Raw genomic sequence first — 18,156 nt, forward strand, 5'->3', positions numbered from 1 at the left:
TTCTGAGTCAGTAAGATGTGGGGTTGAGGGTATGCACACGACCACAACGTCATTGCTTCGTCACGTTTCCACTCACTCGCATGTGCTGTCTTTGTTCACACCACTCCACGTCCATCCCCACACGCCTCTTCCAACACCACTTTACAACATGGCTCACACATGCACACACGCACACGCACAGCACGTGGATTCTGATCAACCGCGCCGTCATTCGCGCACAGAAGAAACTCATCAACAAACTCCAAGTCGAGCGTGATCTCGTACGTAAACACATACATACATACATACATACATACATACATACATACATACATACATACATACATACACGTGCACCTCTGCATAAACATGCACACGCACGTTTGTACACTGTTGCGCGCTGGTTGTTGGATGACAGTCAAGATGGCAGTGTTGCTGTAGCCTTGCTGTTGGTCGTCTCATTTTGCATGCGATAGCAAGCACTTCCTCACCTACCCTGTCAACTCACCACTCATGCCCGCTGCTTCCCGTTCCACATTTCATCGTCTTGCGGTGACAGGAGCGCATGGACAAGATCTGGATCCTCAACAAGTCAGTGTTTGCAATGACGCAAAGTTCACAACCACACACATGCACACACGCATGCACACAGTCCCTCACACTGTGCCTGCACGAGCCTCACAACCCAACCCACTCACTCACTCACTCACTCACCACCACCCCAACTCTTTTCTACACAGATGGTCCATCACCCTCGACGACAACGCCGACGACGAGGACCGCCCGTCCGCGTGGCGCGGACAGCAGTCGTAATGCCATGCTGCTGTTGATGCTGTATTTGTGTGTGTGTGTGTGTGTGTGTTTGCTTGCTTGTGTGTTTGGTTGTTTGTTTTTGTGTGTGTGCGTGTGTGTGTTTGTTTGGTAGTGTCGTGCTTGTTGCACGTGTGGTTGTGGTTGTTTTGTGTCTACACGCAGTTCCGTGTTTGTTCTGTTTCAGCTATGCGCGGCGCTGCTTTATGTCGACCGCTTGCTGCGGCTCAAATTGTCGCTTCGCCGTGTATCCCCGGTTTCATCACAACTTCTTCCGACCGTTCCATGTATTGTATGCACCCCATGTCTCCCTGTTGCTCCTCGGGACCTTTGTTCCTGTTCCTCCTTTTGTGTCTATTTTGTCGCCGTGCCCACACACGTGCACACCCAATGTGTATTGAGATTGTTGACTGACATGACTGTTAGTACGTGCACTCAAGTCTGTGGCGTTGCTGCTCGCTTGCGGTTTTCGTGGTTTTGTTGTGATGCGTGCACGTGTGTGTGATCGCTGATCGTGAACGTGTAGAATGGAGGGGGATGACACGCTGACAACAAGTAGAAAGTGCCAGTCTGCTTGTTCCTTCGCCAAGTGATTCCTTTACTCATGACACACACGAAGTACACACACACACACACGCATACACACGCACAAATACGCAACAAAGAGCGTCCATTCATCCATCTACAAACACACACGCACGTGTGCAAACGGGCATCCTTGCCACATCATCTTGCTTGCTTGCCCCTCCTGCGTTGCCCAACAATCTTGGCCGTGTACCATGCTCGCTTCCCGCCACCGTGGCCACTTCTCCTCCTCGTCCCCGCGTCTGTGTCATCTGCGGAATACACGCCGTCCAGCGGCTGCTGCGCCTTGATGGCCATCTGTGTGTGTGTGTGTGTGTGTGTGTGTGTGTGTGTGTGTGTGTGTGTGTGTGTGTGTGTGTGTGTGTGTGTGTGTGTGTGTGTGTGTGTGTGTGTGTGTGTGTGTGTGTGTGTGTGTGTGTGTGTGTGTGTGTGTGGAAGCTGCATCACCCTTCAGCATCAAGTACGCAACAAGGAGCCGCATGGCATGTAATGATACACCAACAGCAGCTGCAAACAACAACGCCACGTGTACCTTGAGGAGGTGAGCGCTGTGTCGGTCCGGTCGAGAAACAAGGTTGATCACATGTCCACTGTACGCATGTCAGGACGACGCAGAACGTGTGAGCGAGTGCATACACACACACACACACACACACACAAGGTACATTCGCACAGACGAAATCACACACACACACACACACACATACATACACACAAATGCTTCACCTCTTGCCGATGCGAGCTGTGCGGCCGCAGCGATGGAGATAGTCGACGGAGGTCAATGGAAGATCAAAGTTCACCACCACATCAACCTGTTGACGTTGTGCAAGCACACATGCACACGCAAACACATGCATGGGTGTGACACTGTGAGCTCCCACGGCCAACACACACACACGCACACACACACACACACACACACGCACGCACACACACACACACACACACACACACACACACACACGCACACACACACACACACACACACACACACACGCACACACACACACACACACACACACACACACACACAAAGAGAGCACAACATTTCCCCCACCACGCACATACACATAGGCAGAGGCTCACGTCAAAGTTCATGCCGCGTGCGACCATGTCGGTACAGATGAGGAGATGCACGTCTTTCGTGTCCACAAAGCGGTGCACGTTCTCGCGCTTCGTCTGCTTGGACATGGTGCCTGTAAGCGCAGCAGTGGCAAGCCCGTTCTCTTCAAGGAAGCGGCTGCCCCACGCAACGGTGTCGGCAGTGTTACAGAAGATGATGGCACGCTTCCCCTCCTGTCGCAGCTGGCGGCAGAGGAACAGAAGCTTGTCGGGCTTTCTGTTGGGGCCTTTCAGGTTGACAAAGTCGTGCTTGAGCTTGGATGGGACACGGTGCAGTGTCTGTGATGCAACGACGAGCAGTCGTGGAATGCCAACACCAAGTTGCTTCATGGCTGGTGACGCTATGGATGCGCCCACCATCACCACTTGCGCTGCCTGCTTGTTGTCATGCTCATGTGCTGTCGCTGCCGTTGCTGCTGCTGTTGTTGTTTGTGTTGCTGGTGTTCGGCGTCGCAACTTGGCAATCCTTCGCGCCAGCACTACTTCGGGCTCATCATCCATGTTTGTGTCCTCATCGACATCAGCAGCTGACGTGGCTTGCAGTGTTGAGTCAGTGATGTTGGCTGCATCACCATTACCGCCACTGCTCGCCTCCATTGCACTTGGGTCAATCCGATCACTGGCAACACCGTCCAGCGTGCCAGTGGCACCATCCTTCGCCGTGTCCGCTGCTGTCGGCGTGTGTTCGCGCGCAGCGGCCGGGATGAGCTCCGCCTCTGGAATCGGGATGTCTGGCCGAAGCGCGGATACGGTCGGGATCACCTCCAGCCGAAAGTCCTCGAGCATGACGTCGGCTTCGTCCAGCACGACTGTCTGCACATCGGCCAGCTGCAGCACGCCGCTGCTGGTGAGGGTGTGCAGGCGGCCAGGCACGGTGATGAGGGCGTCTGCGGGGCGGTCCAGCGCCTTCTGCGTGTCGCTGTCTGCATCGCCGACGATGCCAACCACGCGCAAGCCGGTGCCCTGCGCCAGTGAGCGGGCAACGCGGTAGGTCTGCCGGGCGAGGTCGCGCGTCGGTGCGATGATGAGCGCGCGAGGGAAGTGTGGACGTGGTCTACCGTGATCGACCACCACCGTCTCTGCTGCTACCACTTCCACCTTGGCTTGCTGTTGCTGTTGCTGCTGCTGTTGTTCCTGTTGTTGCTGCTGTTTGTGTTGGCGTGCTTCCAAGAGGCGGGCCATCGTGGGCAGCAGGTATGCAAGCGTCTTGCCTGTGCCTGTCTCTGCTGCGATGACGACATCCCTGCCTTTGGAGATGGGCTTGTAAGCCTCGCGCTGGATCACCGTGCTCTGGGCGAACCGGTTCCTGCCGAGTGACGCCTGCAGTGGCGCCGGCAATGGCAGCGCAGAGAACGGGATGCTGCCACCAAACACAACCGTGCGTGGCCTTTCCTTCTTCACCGCCCCTTCCCGTGCAGCAACAGGAGAAGCACCCGCCGATACTCGGCCACCACGCTGCTGTCTTTTACCTCTGCCTTGGTTCCCTCCAATGCTTCTTGCACCTCCACGCGCCCTCGCCGCAATCGCCGCCCCTCTCCTGCACACGTGCAGCACACGTGGTCGCAGCACCATCGTCATCGTCGTTGCGTTGTTTTGTGTGGATGATGATTGTGACTGATGACCGCTGAAATGGTTTGCTTGTTGCTTCATGTCTCACTCCACTCTGACACGCACACATGCACACACATGCACACACACATGCACACACACACACACACACACACACACAAGAGCACGCATCTACGACGACGAGGAGGAGGAGGAGGAGGGTGGTGGGAGGCCGTAGACGGCGTGCAAGGCAGCGATGTTTTCCGTGGTGATGGTGGTGCCAGCCACCTCCAACGCACGCCGGCACACGTCCCCAACACACACGCGCAGCACCTCCTGATCCTCCTCCTCCAGGAACTGCACCGTAATGTCAAACCGCGCACACCGCGTGAGCGTGCGCAGCCGCTTGAATGCGCCCACGGGCTTGGGCGACAGGCACAGCCCACGCACAGCAAGCACCAATTCCTCCGCCTCCAGCTGGTTCGAGAAGAGCACGGGTAGCTGTGATGGCTTGACAGAGGTCAGCAGCTCGCACATGGCTTGCGCATTGTCCCGCCGCACTGCCTCGCTGCACCGTCGCATGAAGTCTGCACTCGATGCAGGCCCACTGCTGCTGCCACCGCGACCGCCCTGTTGTTGCTGCCGCTGCTGCTGTTGGCTGGCGATGGCTTCCTTCATGATGGACGCCACTTCATCCTCGGCTGACGCCTGGCTCTCTTCACCCCACGCCTCTGTCTTTGTCTTCGTCTTCGTCTGCACCTTCGCTGTGGTTGTGCCCTCCTCAACGTTCGCACCTTCTTCCCTCCCCGCCACCTGCTTCTGCCTCGCCGCCTCGTCCTCGCCTGTGCTCTTCGCGTCTCCCTCCATTTCCGCGGCAAGCGATGCGCGCACCTCTTGCGTCACATCCTGCAGTCGCTGTGATGTCTTGGCCAATCGCTCTTCCATCTGCGCCACTTGCTGTGTTGTGTCCGCCACGCTCGCCTGCCCCGTCTCGACCCGCCGCTGTGCCTCGGCCACCTCTGCTGCCAGCTTGTTGCGCTCTGCTGTCATGGCCTGAAGCTTCGCCCTCACTGCAGCCGCCTCCTCATCACCACCGTCACCCCACTGCTGCTGTTGTTGTTGCTGCTGCTTGGCCTTCGCCTCTTGCTTCTTCGCAGCCTTTGGCGCTGGCGGTAGTTCAAACTCTTCCACCAGCGGGCGTGGTGTCGCCTTCTCGCCACCGCCCTTCTTGCTCTTGCGTGCACCCGCCTTTGTACCCTTCCCTGCACCTTCTTGCGCCGTGCCATGATCCACGCCCTTCCCCTTATCCTTATCTTTCCCCTTATCCATCTCCTCCTCTTCCTCGTCCACTTCTTCAATCACCAGCTTCTTCTTCTTCTTCTTCACCTTGTCCTTCTTCACCTCACCACGACGACTGCTGTCACCACTACCCGGCTGTGCACTGCGCCCCTCTGTTGCTGTCTGTGTCTTCGCATGTGTCCCCATCTCCTGTTCCAGCGCGCGCTTCTCCTTGGCTGCTGCGGCGTTGCCTGGCTCTATCTCAACTGCGCGCGTGAACGACGCAAGGGCGTCCGTCTTCTCGCCAAGCGCAGCATGGGCCAGCCCACGCCGGTACCACGCCTTCACGTTCGTGGGGTCACGGTGCAGCACAACCAGGGCATCTGCCTTTGCTCGCTCGTTCTCGCCGAGCTTCAGCCAGCACAGCGCGCGGTTGTTGAAGGCCGCCACGTTTTCCGGGTCCACACCGATGCACTCGTTGTAGGCTGCAATCGCCTCCCTAAACTTCTTTGCCTTGACAAAGCCGTTGCCCTTGTTCTTCAGCGCTTCGTACTTTGCGGCGTGCTGGCGCGTGCTTGCAGGCACCGCCGATTCCGGCGCAGTTGGCGCCTCTTTGGCGGTGCGTTTCGCCTTGCTCTGCTCCTCTTGCTGCTGCTGCTGCTGCTGCTGCTGCTGCTGCTGCTGCTGCTGCTGCTGTTGTTGTTGTTGTTGTTGTTGTTGCTGTTGTTGTTGTTGTTGTTGTTGTTGTTGTTGTTGTTGTTGTTGTTGTTGTTGTTGTTGTTGTTGTCGTTGCTGTTGCTGCTGCTGCTCGTGGGTGGCTGCCTTTGGCTTCTTGCTCCCCGCCACCACCTTCCCCTTGGACGTGGCCTCCGCCTTGTTCGCCTGCTCCTTGGCGCTGCTGCGTCCACGAACGATGCTGTGCCCTGCCATGCTGCGCATCATGCTCCCCACGCGGTTTGCGCCCTGCACAGCCTGCGTGTTGCCCGGGTGCTGCCGCTGTACGGATCGGAAGTCCGCCAGTGCTTCATGGAGTTTCTCCTTGTGCTCGTACGCAAGCGCGCGTCGAAGGAGCGCTTTCGCGTTGCCTGCATGCACGTCAAGCACGGCCGTGCAGTCCTGGATGCATTTTGAATCGTCGCCCAGCTTGAGCAGACACGCGGCGCGGTTGTTGAGCAACTGCACGCGTGTGAGCGCACAGGACACCGCGTCCACCTCCTCCAGCGCGGATGTGTACAGATGCATTGCGTCTGCATATTGTCCGGTGGAAAATGCCGCCTTTGCCTTGTCCTTCAGCTCCAACACGCGCGCTGACGGCTGCACAGCATCGCTTGGCCCTGTGGTGCTGGTTGTAGCTGTTTGTGCTGGTGGTGGTGGGGCGGTGTTGGTTGTTGGTGGAGGACTGACGCTGGTGGCTGCTGTTGTGTCGCTGGCTGAGGCTGCGCCTTCCCCCTTGTCCTTCTCTTGCTGCTGCTGTGGCTGCTGTGGCTGCTGTGGCTGCTGCTGTGGCTGTTGCTGTGGTTTTGGTTGTGGTGTGCGTTCGTCTTCATCCACTTCCTCAATCACCATGCGCTTCTTTTTCTTCTTGCTCTTCTTTTGTGCCTTCTCTGTTGCCTTCGTGTTCTGCTCCTTGCTTGCGCCCTCCAACTCCTGTCCTCTTCCCTGATCACCATCACCAAATACGCGGGATGCGTGCTGCGCCTCCTGCGTGCCGGCCACTGCTGCTGCCTGTGCAGCCTTCCTGTCCTCCTCCTCCTTCGCCTCCGCCGCGGCCACGCGATCAAGCAGTCGGCGCGCGTCCTTGTTCCCGGGCTGTGGCAGCAGTTGTGTGTGTGTGTGTGTGTGTGTTTGTGTGTTGTGTTTGTGTGTGTGTGTGTGTTTCTGTACATGTGAGTGTCGGTGCTACAACCAGCATTTAGAACAACAGCACGTAAATGTGCGCAATACATGCTTGCTCACCTGGGCTTGGAGGACGATGTTCAGGTCGGCTCTGGCGTCGTCAAAAGACTTGAGCTCGAGCTGCGCCCACCCGCGACGGATGTAAGCCTGCGGTAGTGGTGACGACGATGAAGATATGGGTTAAGGTGAATGGGCGTGTGTAAATACCGGGGGGTGGGTGTGAACAAGCAGTGAAGCTTGCTTTACCGCAGAGGACACACACACACACACACATCGTGTGCGCGCGCGCATCAACGGACCTTGATGTTGTCTGGGTCAGCTGTGATGACAGTGGTTGCATCATGCACGGCATCGGCATAGTTTGCGGCCTTGATGTGCGCCAGGGCGCGGTTGTTGCGACAGGCAACCGTGGGTTGGATGGACAGACTCCGCGTGTAGTACACCAGCGCCTCCTGAAGGTCGCAACGGCGGTGACGGTGTGTGTGTGTGTGTGTGTGTGTGTGTGTGTGTGTGTGTGTGTGTGTGTGTGCGTGTGTGTGTGTGTGTGTGCGTGTGTGCGCGCGCACGATTGAAACAAGCATTGTTTGTGAGCAAATGCATGGGAAGGTGTGTGGGCAGCGCCATACTCAGCCTCACCCCGACCGTTCCCTACACACCTGGATATCACCGCTGCGCAGTGCCTCGTTGCCTTTGATCTTCTCCTCCTCTGCCATTTTTTCCCGCAGCTGCTTGCTCTCGGGCAGCCCCTCCACGTGCGAGGATGGCAGCGTCACGCCCATGTCAGTTCCGCGCACACGCGCACCGGGCCGCGCTGCTCATGGTGATGATCATGGTGTTCGTGGTCGTGGTCGTAGACGGCGTGAGAGAATGTGAGCTGACGTGTGGGGTGTGGAGCTGACGTGTGGAGTTGGCGGGGAGGGGGGGGGGCGAACATTGACACGATGCTGACAGTGTTTGTTGTGCAGCCATGAACACACACAACGAATCACCCTCACGCAGGCACACACACACACACACACACACACTTGTACACCTTGTTGTGCAAGGCGCTGAAACTCCTGCTGCTGCTCTTCTGCGTCTTCGGCATCAATCTCGTCAAGGGCCTTGTCCACATCAAACTTATCCCATGCGCGAAAATCGTGGCTGTGGGTGTGACGTGGGATGAAAAAGCCAGGACGCTGGCGTGAGTGACAAGGGGAGATTGGTGGCGTCAAACCCAACAAACACACTCTACACAAACGTACATACACACACACACAAACATATGCACACGTGCTCACCCTGGAATTCGCTTGGCGCGCTGTGCTTTCTTGCTTTTCTTGTTCTTGGAAGGATTGCTGGAGCCTGCAGCTTGCTGCTGCTGCTGTTGTGAGGCAGCGTCGGCCTCGTTGAAGCTCACGCGCGCCTGTGCCTGGTTGCGGATGGGTGGCATGGAGGCAAAGGAGCGTTGCGGGCGCGCGGCAGGCGACTTGAGGGCCTCCTCCATGGCGTTGGCCTGTGCCTCAAAGGCCTCAAACTGCTTGGCTATGTCCTCGCGCTGCTTCGCGGCAAGGCGCTTGGTGGAGGTCACCTTTTCTTCCTTGAGCAGGACCTTGTTTGCGGGGTCCAGCTTGCGAATGCGGTCTTCCGTGAACTGCTCCAGGTGCGGGTACACGCCCTCCTTGCCAGACCGCAGGGCCTTCAAGATGCGCACGAGGTGCTTGACGTCAGTGCACTTGCCCACGTAATCATAATCCATGTGCTCAACCTTCACTTCCCCGTCAGCAGGCACACTGACGCCAGGCGTCTGCTGCTGCTGCTGCGTGGTTTCATCATCGTCATCACCGCCTTCCTGCAGCAGGTTCTTCAACTCTTCCATGATCGCGCGAGAGGAGGGGGGAGGGTGTTGGCGTTGATGTGAGCGTGCGTGTGTGCTTGTTCGTGTGTGGTGGTGGGCAGTGGTGGAGTTTGTCGTTGCCAGCCAGCGAAGATGAAACTGTCAGAATATGCATTTTTTGCTGTCGTGCCGCAACACCCCGATATCAGCGCGAGCGAACGTCGTGCGACAAACAAGAGGCACTCAAACGAAGATGTCTGAGCCGGAGGCCAAGCGGGCCAAGGAGGAGAAGAAGACTGATGGGAAGGAGGCACCCGGTGCGTATGCTGTGTGTGTGTGTGTGTGTGTGTGTGTGTGTGTGTGTGTGTGTGTGTGTGTGTGTGTGTGTGTGTGTGTGTGTGTGTGTGTGTTGATGTGTGTGTTGATGTGTGTGTTTGCGCTGCACGAGCGGCGCTTGACTTCGACTGGCATCCATTTGCACACTGACACCTCCCTGTCTCACTCACCACGCACACTCACTCACACCCACTCACTCACACAAGCAGAGGACGCACCAAAGCCTGAGCACCCGATCGTGTTTATGGACATTGAGGTTGGCGGCCATGCTCTTGGCCGCATGAAGTTTGAACTCTTCAGCTCCACCTGCCCCAAGACAGCAGAGAACTTCCGCCAGCTCTGCACTGGTGAATACAGGTTCGTCTATGTGTGCATGTGTCTCTGTGTGTGCGTGTGTGTGTGTGTGTGCGGGTGCGCTGCTTTGCTGTGTCTGGCCATGTGTGCGTGTGAGATATTGCTTGATTGTCCAGTGATAGGCTTCTTGCGGTCTGCAGGTACGAAGCCGTCTTGTTCACTGCAAACACACACGCACACACTATGTGTCGTGTTGCCATCACAGAAAAGACGGCATCCCTCAGGGCTACAAAGGCAGCAAGTTTCATCGCGTCATCAAGGACTTTATGATCCAGGGCGGCGATTACGTGAAGGTGTGACACCGCGTGTAAATTTTCTGGGATTGTGTGCAAGTGTGTGTGTGTGTGTGTATGTCCACAACGACTCATGCACCTCAGCTTTAACAAGGTTTATTCATTCGATTCATCCGTATGTGCGTGACACCCGCCGACTCACGTGTGTCTGCTGTATCAGGGGGATGGCACGGGCACTGCCAGCATCTATGGCGGCAAGTTTGCTGACGAGAACTTCATCCACAAGCACACAGATGTCGGCGACCTCTCAATGGTGTGTGCGTGTGTGTTGTGTAGTGTATTTGTTTTGTTTTGTCGTGTGTGTGTGTGTGTGTGTGTGTGCGTGCGTTGTGTTATATTGTGTTGTGTGTGTGTGTGTGTGTTTGTGTATCGTGCTGCGAGCGCTCTGTGGCGCCTCAAGCGCTCTGTGGCGCCTCAACTGATTTGCATCCATCTTGCCGCGCTTCGACAACACAGGCCAACAGCGGGCCCAACACCAACGGCTGCCAGTTCTTCATCACGTGCACAAAATGTGACTTCCTCGACAACAAACACGTCGTCTTTGGTGCGTGCGTGCGTGTGCGTACAGACAAACAACACGAGCACCACCACCAACAAACACAGCACGGCACATGCAAGGGAATATGAGAGCGATCGAATAACGCCATCGCACGCGTGTGAGACAGCACAATCTAAGAATGGGGACTACCACGAAGAAGAACAACTGAAAGCAGAACATGGTGATCAGGGACACAAAGAGACAGAGCCAAAGACACAGACAGAGAGATAGAGAGAGGAAGCAGCTGCGTACGAACGAAATCAACAAGCAAGCAAGGGAAGAGACAAAGACAAAGTCTAAGAGAAAGGGAGAGGAAGAGAGACAAACACACAAGACACAACACGACACACAGCACGATACTGTGGCATGACATCTGCAAGCGAGATGCCATCACGAGCGAGCAATCAGAAAGTCACGATGTTGAGGTGAGGGCGGAGGAGTGCAGGACAGAGCGCTGGTATTCCGGCCCGCACTTCTTCATGCTCGCATTCACAAAGTCGTAAATCTGATCAACATCGCAAAGGCGTGGGAGCAGTGAGGCACATGTGTGTGTGTGTGTTGAAAACGAGACGAGCGGCACAGCGTCGGAAACAAACAGAATACTGGCACCACCATCACCACCACCATCATCGTCGTCATCACCTTTGTGCGCATGGCTTTATCGACAACAGCACCGGCCAGTTCGCCGCCGCGCCGCTGCGCAATCTTCTCCACCATGGTGTGCGTCAACTGCTCATGCAAACACACACACACACACACGAGACAAGTGTGGGAAGCGCGAAGAAAAGGTCACATGAATTTGATTGAACATGTATACATGTATGCTTATGGTCGGTGAAAGGACACACGAAGCAAAGCGAGGAAACTCAAGCAGTCACAATTAACACAACAAACAACAGCAGCAACCACCAAACCGCCATCGCACGTACCTTGCGTGCGAGGTGTTTAAAGTCATCGCTGTTGGTGATGCGCCCAAACTTGACCTTCTCGTCCCGGAATCGCTTCAGAAACTTGATCACCGTCGCGCTCACCTGCATACGCACACACACACGCACACACACACGCACACACACACGCACACACACACACACACACACACACACACACACACACACACACACACACACACACACACACACACACACACACACGGGCGGCGCATGGTGGGATGTGATGGACGTGTAATGCACGTGAATAGTGGGGTGAGTGGCCAATGGTTCATGGCCCCATTGCACTGTGAAGAGCAAACACAACAGCAGCGGACGCAACAGCAACAGCAATAACAGCAGCACCAGCAGCAGCAGCAGACACGACAGCAGCACCATCACCACCACTACGACCACTAGCAACTCACGTCCTTCTTGAACTTTGCGCGGGCGGATGCTGGATCGTCATTCATGTCGCCATCGTCATCATCGTCATCGCGACGACGACGACTGCTGCTGCTGCTGCTGCTGCTCCTGTGCTTATCCGTGCTCCTCTTTGCACGCTTGCTGCTCGAGCTCCCCTCTCCCCTGCCAGCCTTCGCGTTGCGGGCCGCCTTGTTTGCCTTGTTTACCTTCCTCCTCCTCTCCTCTTCCTTCTTCCTCTTCCGTCTCTCCTCCTCTTCCTCCTCCTCTTCCTTCTTCCTCCGCTCCTGCTCCCGCATTTCTTCCAACGCCTTCTCCAGCGCCGTCGGCTCGTCCCGTCCAGCAGGGCCGTGCTGTGCACACGAGGAACGCACGCAAGGAAGCAAGCACAGTGCATACGGGTGCATACGTAAGACAATGGGTGAGTTGGTGCGTGCGTGCGCACGCGTACGTACGCGCGTGTGTGTGTGTGTGTGTGTGTGTGTGTGTGTGTGTGTGTGTGTGTGTGTGTGTGCCAGCAAGTTGGTGCGTGTGTGCCAGCAAGTTGGTGCGTGCGTGTATGTGTGTGCACGTAAATGAAGATTTGGAATGGCATGCTAGTTGTCAAACACACGCACACACACACACACACACACACCTGTACGGTTGGGCGGTCCCACGTGGTTTCCTTTGTGAAGCGGTTGTAGTAGTAAAACTTGGACGAGCCCGCATCCTTCACCTGCGCCCAATCAGGATGCACAGGCTCCTGCAGCGCTCGCTCGTCTGCGCACATGCATGCAGGTCGCGTGTGCAACGTGTGTGTGTGTGTGTGTGTGTGTGTGTGTGTGTGTGTGTGCATGTGCGAGGGCAAACACATGTGTGTGGGTCATGCATATGTCGCAGCGTCGAATACACTTACAAACACACGAAAACACGACAACGCAGTGATCATATTCAACGCGCCATCACAAACCTCCCCCCCCACCACTCCCATTCACTTTCACCGCTCGTACGCTCCTTCCCCTCACCCCACCCCTCGCCCTGTGCTCGCACCAATCTTGTCTGTCGGGATCATGTGGCATGGCAGCCCGCACGGGGCTGGCTTGGGCTCGTGCGCGTGCAGCTGCAGCTGTTGCAGCATTGCACCCCCAGGCAGCGGTGGGCCCATTCCACCAAGCAGCCCGGGCTGATGGGGCTGTGACGGTTGCTGCTGCTGCTGCTGTTGTGGTTGCATTGAGGGGTGCATTGGCTGTTGCATGTGTGCGCCGCCGCCACCACCAGCGTACAGCGGCAGGGGCTGCTGTTGTTGTTGCGCTGGTCCCATACCTGCAGCAAACCCTGCCGGAGCGGCGTGCATGACGTGTGCGCTGCCAGCCGGGCTGAAGAATGGCTGCTGTTGCTGTTGCTGCTGCTGCTGGTGATTCGGGTGGAACGCGCGCTGCGGCGTTGCGGACATATGCGGGTTTGAGGTGTTGAGGGCGGTGCTTGACGATGAGGCCGAGAGGGGCGCTGGCGTTGCGGATGTCGACGACGTTCGCGACAGCACCTCCGCTGCAGGGACAGAGAGAGAGAGAGAGAGAGAGAGAGAGAGAGAGAGAGATGGGGTGCGGTTGTGTGTGATTGTGTGTGTGTGTGATTGTGTGCGCATGTGGGCTTTGTTGTGAGAAAGAAACAGAGACAGACAGACAGACAGACAGACAGACAGGCAGGCAGGCAGGCAGGGACAGAGACAAACACACAGACGAACAGACAGACACACACACAGCCACACAGACAGACAGACGAACAGGCAAGGGCACGCGATTACACGAACAACGGGGGCGGACCTTGCTGGCGCTGCTCATCCCTCAGTTCTGGTGCACCAATGGAGCAACCACACACAGACGCACGCAGGCACATAGGCACACACACATATGTACGCGGGGACACACACACACACACACACACACACACACACACACACACACACACACACACACACACACACACACACACACACGTCACATGGTGAATTGGTCGAGCAAACAAATGGGTTGGCCAAATGCAAACAACAAGCACGTCCAGCAACACCAAACCCCTCAATCCACCTCCATGCAAGCAACATCACCACCCACTGCCTCCAACGCACTCAGAGTGTCCATGTATGCGTTGATGTGCTGGATGGCTGCGGACACGCGGTCCGGTTTTCCTTCGACGACGAGGACAAAATCGCCACCACGTGCACCGCGTTGCAGGTCGAGCGACACGGACAGCTCTCCCTCAAGCGACTGCAACTTGCTCTGGTGCGTGCGTGCGTGCGTCGTGCGTGCGTGCGTGCGTGTGTGTATGTGGGGGGGGGGGAGTGGGGTGAGTAATCCAGTGAGAGCGGTAAACCACACGAGGAGAGACAGACAGAGATAGACGCACACAACCACACACTGGCAGCTGCACGTGCGAGCACCTTTCTGAAGTCGTTGCGTCTTATCGCTGGAATCTGGATGCGCTGCGCATCGTGATCCACAGCCGCTGTGTCTCGCGAGATGACCCACACCTGCCCCGGCCCCAGCCGCAGTCATTGGCGCGTGGTGAACGATGGACATGGGTATGGTTGGTGGTCAGGTCAGTGGCAGTTCAGTGGCAGTTCAGTGAAACGTCACCAAAGTACGCGCTAGATTCACACATGCACACGCACATACACATGTTCATGTACGTGCACACACACGCGCGCACAAACGCACGCGAACAAGCTGGCCCAGTGCTCACCTCCTTCAAGTGCGACCACTTCTCTGCGAGCTGCTTTGACTGCACTTGGACATCCTGAGATACACACACGCAACACCACAGGCACGCAATCACACATGGCGGGGGTGAGCAGGAAGAAACCGCGCCTCGGCAACTCCACACACACACACACGCACACCCAATTACAAACAAAATTACAAACACAAGTACAAGCACACACACGCACACAACGCACACAAACGCAAGTACAAACACACACAACACACGCACACGCACACACAGCCGCACGTAGACGTCGTGTGTGTTGAGGGTTTCGAGGACGGGCATGATGCCGCAGCTGTCGACGACGTTCTTCGTGTACACCGGCAGCCGCCCCAGCACAAGCAGACACTGCAACAGACATCGTCGTTGTCGTGGTGGTGGTGAGGAGAGTTGGATCAATTGAGCCAGTACCGTGCGCCGCACACGTAAACAGCTCAAGCACACTCGCACGCACTTGCACACTCGCACGCACATGCCATATAAGCAAGCGTGCCTGACAGTCACCATCGATGCCATCACAAGCGATCACCGCCACACCCGTTCAAGAACGTCAACAGCCTCAGTTGTGTTGGCCGTTTCAAGAAGGTTCTTCAAAAACGTCAGTCCGCGCTTTGCAACAAACCCTTCAAGGCACGTCTTGTTCTCAGTGTCCTGCTCACATGCACGAGAAAGGGAGGGAGCGTGTGTGTGTGTGTGTGTGTGTTCGTGTCAAATGTGTGTGTGTGTGCTCTTTCACAATGGCACCACACCAAACCACACCACGTCACGTCACATCACACCACACCACACCACGTCACGTGGCAGTACGTACGAGGAGGACGGAGAGAACGCGCTGGAAGTACTCTGGGCACTTGGTTGTGTCCTTGAGCAGCACAATAAACGACTGCACCGTCGCATAGTTCGTCAGCACGCCCTCCTTCCCGCAAATCTCCCACAACTTGTCAGACAGCTGTCGAAAAGAACCCGCAATGGTGCGCGTATGGACAAGCAACGTGAGTTGACGCTCCACACAACACACAACCGCCACCATCATCACCGACACCACCATCATCACGACAAACTGCCCCCAGTACCAAGTCGTCGCCACCAGCAGTGCCAGCACCTCTGTGAGTTCGCGCTGGCGGGCCATACGGCGGGCGCGGGACTGGAACGTCCCCGACGACGACGACGACGCGCGGCGCGAGCTGCTGCTGTCCTCACGCTTCGCTCCAAGAAACCCGCGGCAGTTGGCCGCGCCGCAGTAGCACGGCTGCGCAGTCTCCCTGCACTCGGGGGATGGTGGTGGTGTTGGTGGTGGTGTTGGGATGGAGGTTGGTGGTGGGATGGAGGTTGGTGGTAATGTTGAGTGGAGGGTCGGATGGTTAAACAGAAGGGTGTTGAGTTGAGTTGAGTTGAGTAAGGGCGGGGGGGGGGCACGCAGCAACAAAGCGTGGCGTGCGTGTGCGTGGCTCGATGCCCAGTCCACCACCCAAGGCACAGCCCACTACCACTTCCACTACCCCCCCCCAACGCACCCCAAGCGCTCGTATTTGTAGTCAAAGGTGATTTCCTCCCCGGCTGCAATGTCGCGCACGGCAAAGAATCCAATGCGCGTGTCCCCATTCACCGTCCACTGCACACGTGCACGGTTTGTGTGTGTGTGTGTGTGTGTGTGTGTGTGTGTGTGTGTGTGTGTGTGTGTGTGTGTGTGTGTGTGTGTGTGTGTGTGTGTGTGTGTGTGTGTGTGTGGCAGACAGAGACAGTAAGACAGCGACGATGACCGCATACAGCACCAGGTCCACAACGAGACACCCACACAAGCTCACAAGCACAGGTACAACACACAAACTCCCGCACACTCCCGCACACATATACATACATACATGAGCAGCCTCACCCGCATGCGTTGCTCAAACTCAAGCAAGTCCAACACTTCACCACAGTATTCATAAACAAGCTGGCCCCTGTGTTGCAGCGACATCACGTGAGCGCGCGGTTCTTTGCACTCACATACAGCGGATACATGCACATGTCGTACACACGCACACACGCACACATAAGCACAATCACAAGCATACACAATACACACACACAAACAGCCACGCACACACAACCACACACACAAACAGCCACGCACACACACACCCACACGCACACAACCACACGCACACAACCACACACACACTCTCTCTCTCTTACGCGTGGATGTCTTCGACGGCTCGCAGGCCTTTGCCTTTGCGCTCCGTCTGAAACACCTCCACCTTTGAAAACTGTTGCCGCTGCATGCGCTGGTTCTGGCACTTGGATCCACAAGGACAGCTGTTGACCGCACACACACGCGCGCGCGCAAAGCAGGAAGGAAGGAAGGAAGGAAGGAAGGAAGGAATCCCCATTACGCACACGAAGTACGCCACGTCCATGGTTCATAAGCATCATCATCCCCACCCACCCACCACCATGTCGACAGCACTTGTCGACCGCGTGCTCCTCATGCACGCACAAACCAAACCAAACAAAACCGAACCAAACCAAACCGAACCAAACCAAACCGAACCAAACCAGGCAGGCAAGGAGAAGCCCCAAGACCAAACCCCCCCCTCCCCGTCTCCCCATTCAACAACACCGATGGCAAGTACAGGAGAGAAGGGCACTCCCTGTCTCCCGTCGACACACCACATAACACATACCTTTTCTTCTCGCATTCGATCATGAGCATGCGGTTGAGGCAGCCTTCGCCGCAGGCGCTGTCGGTGTCACTGGGGTCGTACTTGCACTCGCAAACAAACTTCTCGCGGTTGCGAGAGCGGGATGTCGACGACGACTTGTAGATGTTCTTCTTGATGACGTCAAAGGGCCACTCCTTGTCCATCTCCGCCTTGCTGACATGCATCACCTTCACGCCACCATTGTTGGTGGTGTTGCTGCGCGTCGCTGTCGATCCAGCAGCGTCCGTGTTGATGTTGCTGCTGCTTCTGGTCGTCGTGGTCGTCGTGGTCGTCGTGGTCGTCGTGGTGGTGTTTGCGCCGCCACTGTGTTGCGGGGCGTGCCCATGGCCATTCGTGCTCCCGGCCGCCATCGCAGCAGCATCCGCCTCCACAAACACGTCTCCCATGGTTGCGGTGGTGGTCGTCGTGGGTCAAACAAACTCCGTTTGTGCGACACGACACACAAAAGCCTGTTTGTTGTGGTGTTGTGAATTTTATGCTGTCTTAGACCGTTTTTTTGAAATGCGCGCAAACGCCACCGTTCGCGACGCTGCTCACGCACGCAACGATCTTGACGATATGCAAGCGACCAACCACACACTCCCCCGATCGCACCAACAAAATGATGGCATGCACACACACACGGACACCCACGTTGCTTCTGCGAGGCAGACGACAGTTGCATCGTGGAGATGCAAGCACCCACAAAACTTACTGTGCACTCGCTTGATCGCTTTGTCTCTTGTGTCAGTGTTCCTCGTGCCCACATCAAGCACATCAAGCAATGAAGTGGTTGGAGCACGCACTCGGCTTCTCGAGCACGGCA

General features: G+C 56.6%; 5 protein-coding genes across 5 annotated transcripts in view; 2 read left to right on the forward strand and 3 right to left on the reverse strand.

Annotated features, from left to right (window-relative positions):
• PTSG_08868 (uncharacterized protein) overlaps positions 1 to 1,362 on the forward strand; it is an 8,685-nt gene extending 7,323 nt beyond the window's left edge. The window contains exons 20-22 of the mRNA XM_004990197.1: positions 182 to 260; positions 539 to 570; positions 720 to 1,362. Coding sequence (XP_004990254.1) covers positions 182 to 260; positions 539 to 570; positions 720 to 792 — 184 coding nt within the window. The 3' untranslated portion in view covers positions 793 to 1,362. The remainder of the gene's footprint in view (positions 1 to 181; positions 261 to 538; positions 571 to 719) is intronic.
• A 10-nt stretch (positions 1,363 to 1,372) lies between these two features.
• On the reverse strand, positions 1,373 to 4,113 carry PTSG_08869 (ATP-dependent RNA helicase). Its single transcript, XM_004990198.1, has 4 exons — positions 2,461 to 4,113; positions 2,101 to 2,186; positions 1,907 to 1,964; positions 1,373 to 1,671 (listed from the first exon to the last, which is right to left on the reverse strand). The coding sequence occupies exons 1-4, from the start codon at positions 4,072 to 4,074 to the stop codon at positions 1,516 to 1,518; spliced, it is 1,914 nt and encodes a 637-aa protein (XP_004990255.1). The 5' UTR covers positions 4,075 to 4,113; the 3' UTR covers positions 1,373 to 1,515.
• A 73-nt stretch (positions 4,114 to 4,186) lies between these two features.
• Positions 4,187 to 9,194, reverse strand: PTSG_08870 (uncharacterized protein). Its single transcript, XM_004990199.1, has 6 exons — positions 8,499 to 9,194; positions 8,252 to 8,361; positions 7,875 to 8,029; positions 7,518 to 7,670; positions 7,279 to 7,365; positions 4,187 to 7,131 (listed from the first exon to the last, which is right to left on the reverse strand). Exons 1-6 carry the CDS (start codon positions 9,074 to 9,076, stop codon positions 4,237 to 4,239), a joined length of 3,978 nt encoding a protein of 1,325 aa, XP_004990256.1. The 5' UTR covers positions 9,077 to 9,194; the 3' UTR covers positions 4,187 to 4,236.
• Positions 9,195 to 9,219: 25 nt separating this feature from the next.
• On the forward strand, positions 9,220 to 10,644 carry PTSG_08871 (peptidylprolyl isomerase H; the record flags this gene model as incomplete). Its single annotated transcript, XM_004990200.1, has 5 exons — positions 9,220 to 9,351; positions 9,580 to 9,727; positions 9,930 to 10,017; positions 10,178 to 10,270; positions 10,474 to 10,644. The coding sequence occupies exons 1-5, from the start codon at positions 9,288 to 9,290 to the stop codon at positions 10,642 to 10,644; spliced, it is 564 nt and encodes a 187-aa protein (XP_004990257.1). The 5' UTR covers positions 9,220 to 9,287.
• On the reverse strand, positions 10,579 to 17,836 carry PTSG_08872 (uncharacterized protein). Its single transcript, XM_004990201.1, has 18 exons — positions 17,313 to 17,836; positions 16,825 to 16,944; positions 16,523 to 16,589; positions 16,161 to 16,258; positions 15,749 to 15,908; positions 15,458 to 15,595; positions 15,184 to 15,297; positions 14,893 to 14,994; positions 14,626 to 14,679; positions 14,324 to 14,413; positions 14,012 to 14,162; positions 13,710 to 13,736; positions 12,937 to 13,434; positions 12,542 to 12,666; positions 11,910 to 12,257; positions 11,485 to 11,586; positions 11,198 to 11,284; positions 10,579 to 11,060 (listed from the first exon to the last, which is right to left on the reverse strand). The coding sequence occupies exons 1-18, from the start codon at positions 17,735 to 17,737 to the stop codon at positions 10,968 to 10,970; spliced, it is 2,799 nt and encodes a 932-aa protein (XP_004990258.1). The 5' UTR covers positions 17,738 to 17,836; the 3' UTR covers positions 10,579 to 10,967.
• Between the last annotated feature and the right edge of the window lie 320 nt (positions 17,837 to 18,156).

Source organism: Salpingoeca rosetta, assembly GCF_000188695.1.
Source record: "Salpingoeca rosetta unplaced genomic scaffold supercont1.25, whole genome shotgun sequence".
In the NCBI taxonomy this organism is placed as follows: Eukaryota; class Choanoflagellata; order Craspedida; family Salpingoecidae; genus Salpingoeca; species Salpingoeca rosetta.

What these genes read in the sequence shown, in the direction of transcription:
- PTSG_08869 (XM_004990198.1), bottom strand. Translation starts at nt 4,074, where the DNA reads ATGACGATGGTGCTGCGACCACGTGTGCTGCACGTGTGCAGGAGAGGG. An exon ending in ACAGCTCGCATCGGCAAGAG is followed by an intron (nt 1,965 to 2,100) that starts GTGAAGCATTTG and finishes ACATGCGTACAG; the next exon opens with TGGACATGTGATCAACCTTG. An exon ending in ACAGCGCTCACCTCCTCAAG is followed by an intron (nt 1,672 to 1,906) that starts GTACACGTGGCG and finishes ACACACACACAG; the next exon opens with ATGGCCATCAAGGCGCAGCA.
- PTSG_08870 (XM_004990199.1), bottom strand. Translation starts at nt 9,076, where the DNA reads ATGGAAGAGTTGAAGAACCTGCTGCAGGAAGGCGGTGATGACGATGAT. An exon ending in CGCGCCAAGCGAATTCCAGG is followed by an intron (nt 8,362 to 8,498) that starts GTGAGCACGTGT and finishes TCACACCCACAG; the next exon opens with CCACGATTTTCGCGCATGGG. An exon ending in CTGACCCAGACAACATCAAG is followed by an intron (nt 7,366 to 7,517) that starts GTCCGTTGATGC and finishes CCACTACCGCAG; the next exon opens with GCTTACATCCGTCGCGGGTG.
- PTSG_08872 (XM_004990201.1), bottom strand. Translation starts at nt 17,737, where the DNA reads ATGGGAGACGTGTTTGTGGAGGCGGATGCTGCTGCGATGGCGGCCGGG. An exon ending in GCCAGCGCGAACTCACAGAG is followed by an intron (nt 15,596 to 15,748) that starts GTGCTGGCACTG and finishes TCTTTTCGACAG; the next exon opens with CTGTCTGACAAGTTGTGGGA. An exon ending in GACGCAACGACTTCAGAAAG is followed by an intron (nt 14,163 to 14,323) that starts GTGCTCGCACGT and finishes CGCACGCACCAG; the next exon opens with AGCAAGTTGCAGTCGCTTGA.